Source organism: Arachis ipaensis, chromosome B8 (genome assembly GCF_059453495.1).
Source record: "Arachis ipaensis isolate K30076 ecotype BB chromosome B8, ASM5945349v1, whole genome shotgun sequence".
Lineage (NCBI taxonomy): Eukaryota > Viridiplantae > Streptophyta > Magnoliopsida > Fabales > Fabaceae > Arachis > Arachis ipaensis.
This window is the reverse complement of record NC_142443.1, coordinates 109,166,071-109,172,033: the sequence shown is the minus strand read 5'-3', so window position 1 is coordinate 109,172,033 and position 5,963 is coordinate 109,166,071. Positions and strand designations below refer to the sequence as shown.

Below are 5,963 nucleotides of genomic sequence, written 5' to 3'. Positions count from 1 at the left end.
GAAAAGTGATTTTTCTTAGTTTTGGAGTTAAGTTGATATTGAATGAGCTGAGAAAGTATAGAAGGCTGAGTATGAGATGTATGAGGCTCAAATGATGAATTGTTATTGAAATGTGATTGATGATTAAATGATTATGAGTTAATAATGAATATGATAAATGAGGTATGAATGCGGATGATTAGTGATGAGTATGTTTAAGTTTTCTCTCTGTTGTAAAGTGTGTCGGGCACTATATCCCATGACTATGTTGGACACTATATCCCAATAGCGTGACGAGCGCTATATCCCAAAGTGTGGGAACACTTTAACCTAGGAAAGGCGGCGGACACTATATCTAATGAGTGTGGCAGGCACTATATTTCAAGAGTGTGACAGGCACTATATCCCAAGAGTGTGGATGCATATTCAGTGAGACGATATCTGATCCGGGTTAGCTATCGGGTGTGTCGGGTTCTGGCAAAGTAACTGACACGTAAGCTCACGACCAGTAGAAAAGGTATGCATCATATGCATTGTTTGTCTTGCTTGTTTGTGCATACTTCTTTGTGGTATATGTACTTTCTGTGATTGTGCGTGTGTGTGTATTTTTTGACTTGTGATTTTCTTTGTATCTCTGGTTGGTTAAAGTTGTTTGTATTATGAAGTTTGTTGCTATTGGTCATCTGTTGAAGATTGGGATTCTGTTGTGGAGTTCCTGCGTAACAAATAATAAAACAGACTTAACTAACTACCCCGACCCTACTAAGAACTCCCCAGTTCTTACTCCTTATTTCCTTCCCCTTTCAGCTATAGGTGCGAAGGTGTAATGCGAAACTACAGGAGCATAGAAGATTATGTTTACGAGTTGAGTTGTTAGATTTTATTTTTTCCTCGTCGTTTATTGTTTTTATTTTTTAGAGGGGTAGGATTTATTTTTTGAGAATCTTGAAATAAGTCCATGTATTTAATGCTATGTGAATATATATATATATATATATATATATATATATATTTGTGATTAAATAATTTAAAGTACAGACTCATCGTTTTCTAAAATAAAAGTTCGGTTCGTATTCACAAAGGCTCAATATTAAATAAATATAGTATAAAATAAAAAAGGTTTAAAGGTAAGTAACGCCTAGGCTTCTAGTACGATCATAAGGTGTTAAAAGTTAGGGTGTTACATTATGGTATCAGAGCAGTTCGTTCCTGTTAGAGCATTGAGAATGGACTGACTATGCTTTACTGCATACTCTGAGTATCTGTCATGCAGTAGGACTTGTCCTAATGACAAGAATTTGAGTTTCAGATGCATGACTGTCTATTGATTAATGTTGTTAGTCGACCATTACATTCCTCATAGTATTAGGTCTGGCCAACTTAATACTAATGATTTATATATATAGAAACACTAACAGATTGTCATAGGCAAAATAGACACTACAATATTTTTTAGCTATTGCAACATATCCTGCAAATAACACTCAAAAAGTGTTATCTAAACTAACTAAAGACAACATTTAATATTTGTTACATAAAAATAAAGCTGTTGCAACTCTTTCTTAACAACACACTATAAATGTTCCTTTTTGATCAATTAAAGTACAAGTAAAAAGTGTTGCTTTTGTAAATTAAACAAGCGACATTTGTGATATTTATATATTACACTTTATAAGTGTTGTTCTTACAATTTTTAATAAGCTTCTCATTATAAATGTTGCCAAAACTCAACTAAAATTTTTCTCTAAAATTTTGACATTCTCTCCAATATTTTAACAAAAATATATTTTTTCCTTCTTTTAACTTAGCAGAAAATACATATTTATAATTTATATATTATTTATTGATTTTTTTTTGGCCAAGGACCTGGACCAATAAGAGCCCAAATCCAAATCAGAACCCGAAACCCACCCACATCTCTTCTCATTGTGCGAGAGGTGCTGCACTTGTTAGCCATAGCAGCAGCTACAATTCCTCAGCGTGGTGGCGCAGCCGTGACGACATCAATAAACCACCGACGACTATTCTCTGCACTGATTCAAATCCTACTGAGTTCAAAACAAAATTCCAAGCCTTATTTTCAATTAGAAACCCTAACCCCAACCATTTCAAACCCTTCTGCGCGATTTACCCTTGTTTGTTCGATTTTCTCTCTGCTCGCATCGCCGTCGTGCTTGTCGCTGTTCGCGCACTGTCGTGCTCATCGCTGCTCGCATCGCTGTTGTGCTTGTCGCTGCTCGCATCACCGTTGTGCTTGACTCTGCTCGCATCGCCGTCGTGTTCGTCGCTGACTTGCATTTCCTCATCGTTACTTCTGAAGTTGTGTTCCTCTCTGCTCGCGTCGCCATCGTTTGACCTTCGATCGTCTTCGCTAGCAGTTCGAGCTTCCATCATTTCTGCTCGCTTGTTCATCATCGGGTACCTATGATTCTGCCTATTCCTTTTTCTTTTTCATTTTGAATCCTAATTTTAATAACGTTGACGTTGTTATTATAGAGTTTTTGGTAATAATGTTGCTGTTTCAAGCTTGCCGTTCATATTTGTGTATATTTGTGTATTCTGTAACCAGATCTATAAAGTCTTTAGGTTTTGCTTGCCGTTCATCTATGATCTCTTCTAATTTGCCAGCATTCTTCTGCTAGGGTTCATCACCGCTGATACTCATGATTTTACCTCTGTTTTTATTTTTTATTTTTGTGTTTTGAATCCTAATTTTTGGTTATATGAAACTTGTTGCTGTGTGTATTAGTGTTGAGGTAACTCTACTGTCACTGTGTGGGTTTAATGGAACTGCATGTGTATTTTAAATCTTCTAGTTAAACTTAAACTTATTTTTACATACATAGCTTTGTGCAGTACCATTTTATTTTGGTTCTTTTATTATGATTTTGAATTTTAGCTTATTTTCATTCTATGTACTCTGTAGAAATTGGGAAACAGGGTAAGTAGTGCTGATATTTTGAGATTAGCAATTGGGAAACAGGGAAAGTATTATATGCGAAACTAATATATAGCTGGCTGTTATAAGTTTCAGCTTTTATCAGATCGTCTCATTTCTACTTTTACTTCTGCATTCATTCCTCAGTCCACTGCAAAAAACAAAGTTCTATTATAACTAACAGAAAATAAAATGAGAAGATTATATCTTTATTTCTGAGTTTATATTATTATTATTATTATTATAACTAACAGGTGGAACCTGCGACCCTTGTGCCATTAGCCAATCAATGCAAAAAAGTATTTCTGGTATTGTTCACCACCCCACTGTCGTCAAAGGATCCTGGACTGTTTGTATTTTACAATATGTAGTTGCAAGTATGTCTTAAAATGCCCAGTTTGCATGTTATAACTCAACTAACTGATTATATATGTAATACAAGTTTCAAGCAAGATAGATACATTGAGACAGCATCTTTAAAGAAAGCAAGTTCTTTATTTGTTGTAACTCCTAACCCAAAGGACTTGGCATGATATTTAGAAATGAGATTTCTAGTAATATGAATTTACTGATATTTTATATAGGGCCTGGCAAAATGGATGTGTTGTTGTGCATCAGTTATTGAACTTGTTTAAATATTCTGGACTAAGCACTGTTGGGGTCATATTTGGTATAGCGTTATCACCACTGCTACTTTAATTTTTGGCATTTGTGTTTTAAGGTTGGTGATCCTGCACAGCTTCCAGCAACTGTAATTTCAGATGTTGCTAAGAATCATGGGTAAACAATTCTTTTGATGATAAGCATATCTTCTAACTAAATAAAACTATTCTTCTGCTTAATACCCTACTTTTGTGCTGTTTTCTGTTTCATGCTCTAAGATATGGCACAAGCTTATTTGAAAGATTGATGCAAGCTGGCTATCCAGTTAAAATGTTGAAGACCCAATACCGAATGCATCCTGAGGTTGGTTCATATTTTACTGGGAAAGTTAGTTTGTTATTTATTTCTGTTCATACTATGGTCATGCTTCACATTTGGGATTCCTTTATTCCCTAGGCAGCCTCAGATTGAATTGCATAACACAACCAATAATAATAACTTATCTTAATTAGTATCTTAATTATTCATTCTCTGGTTTTGTATCTTAATTCCTTTCCGGTGACCATGATTTTGTTGAGTCAAAATCAGGCCGGATGACGAGTGGCAAGTTCATATTAATAGAAGATTGTGTCATGTGTTAGCTTTGTTATTGGTATGAAAGTTACAGCATGAAAAAAAATGAGAAAAAGAAGCTATTACTTGGGTATATCACACTAACCTCTTGTAATAAGGATGAAGGGGCGGTGGTGGTACATAATGTGAAAGAAGTAACTAAGAACATAACTATTTTAATTAGTGAGGATGGTTAGTTGTATCCATTCTTGGAACTGCTAAGACCAATACTTGCATCATCACATGCTTTGTTTCCTTTTAATAGTAATTTAATTAGAAATTTAATTTATTACTTTTTTTTCTTAAAAAAAGCTTAAATAAGTGCAGTAATATCAACAGTGTCTTACAAAATCTAAAACTACTACATAATATATTTTGATTAATATTTTTCATTTTTGCCATTGGTGAATCCAATGCTGAAGGGAACCTTGACCTTCTTTGCTTACCCAATGAGCAACTCCTCCCCTGAAAATATTCAATTTTTCATATGCATGTTATTGAAATCTTCGAATAAAAAATACTAAAATTTACCCCAAAAATAAAATTGAATTTTTCATACGTATAAGTTATTCAACTTTTCAAGTTAAAAAAAAATATATATGCATTGGATAACCTCAAAAGTTTTATCATCTGTTGGTGTTGGTCTCTGACAAGTCTCTGATTTCATGGTGGCACTACTGTTTCCATATTTGGGCAAGCGATAAGGTGAAATAGCTCTTCCTTTCTGTGATTCAATGGCATTTCTAGAGTTATTCCCATTCTTCCATTGTTCAAGTTCTGTTTCCTTCCTTTCTAATGCCAAGGGATTTTCTACGTTATCTTTCACCATCTGACTATACTTGTTGAAGTGTCTACATGGATGGAGCAATGCCTCGTTCACTTCCCTCCTGGAGTTGTTGAAAGAGGCTATTCTTAACTTGAATCTCCCTTCTTCTTTCAACAAAGCCAAGGCTATGGTGAGAGATTTAGGTCTTGATTATAAAAAGATTGATGCATGCCCAAATGACTGCATGCTATATTGGAAAGAGCACGAGAATGAAACATGTTGCCATGAATGTGGAACTTCTCGTTGGATTGAGCCTGCGGTAGTTGAAGGTGACATATCTTCAAAGAAAGCTCACAACATTCCTGCAAAGACATTACGGCACTTTCCCCTAATTCCCAGGCTTCAAAGGCTATTCATGTGCTCAAAGACCGCTAAGAATATGAGTTGGCATCAGGAAGAGCGTATAGGTTGAATATTAGACAACACTTGTATGGTTGCATATCCAAAAGAAAAAGCAACACTTGTATAGGTTGCATATCCAAAAGAAAAGGCAATATTTTAAAGGGTTGCATATTCAGAACTAATAGGCAACACTTCAAAGGATTGCAAATTCCAACTTATAAGCAACATGTAAAAGAGTTGCATTTTATTGCAAATAGACAACACTTCAAAGGATTGCAAATTCCAACTTATAAGCAACATGTAAAAGAGTTGCATTTTATTGCAAATAGGCAACATTTTTTAGTAGTGACCAAAATACGAGAGAGGAGACAACACTGCAAAAGTGTTGTCTCAAACACACCTTTGAAGTGTTGTTGTTTTTCAACCAAAGACAACACTTACCAAGTGTTGCTCTCAAAAACGTTGCTTTTGAAACAAAAAAGTGTTGCCTTGATCTAAGGCAACGGCTGCATATGCAACGCCGACCAAAAACGTTGCCTTAGGCCCAAAAGTGTTGCCATTGATCAAAAGCAACTTTTTGTCAGCCTTTAGGCAACACTTTTTAAATGTTGCCTCAACCTGAAAATGTTGTAGTGAGAATTAATAGGTGATGCGAATAACGGA

At 35.1% G+C, this 5,963-nt stretch overlaps 1 protein-coding gene across 1 annotated transcript; it reads left to right on the top strand.

The window, feature by feature from the left end:
* Positions 1-2,710: 2,710 nt before the first annotated feature.
* Positions 2,711-5,370, top strand: LOC107613494 (uncharacterized). Its single transcript, XM_088497622.1, has 4 exons — positions 2,711-2,735; positions 3,639-3,697; positions 3,799-3,883; positions 4,981-5,370. Exons 3-4 carry the CDS (start codon positions 3,827-3,829, stop codon positions 5,368-5,370), a joined length of 447 nt encoding a protein of 148 aa, XP_088353748.1. The 5' UTR covers positions 2,711-2,735; positions 3,639-3,697; positions 3,799-3,826.
* The last annotated feature ends 593 nt before the right edge of the window (positions 5,371-5,963 follow it).

Bases quoted from the DNA above. Each gene is read 5' to 3' on its own strand.
- LOC107613494 (XM_088497622.1), top strand. From the start codon at position 3,827: ATGCAAGCTGGCTATCCAGTTAAAATGTTGAAGACCCAATACCGAATG. The intron at 3,884-4,980 runs GTTGGTTCATAT...TACTTGTTGAAG, and splicing joins AATACCGAATGCATCCTGAG to TGTCTACATGGATGGAGCAA.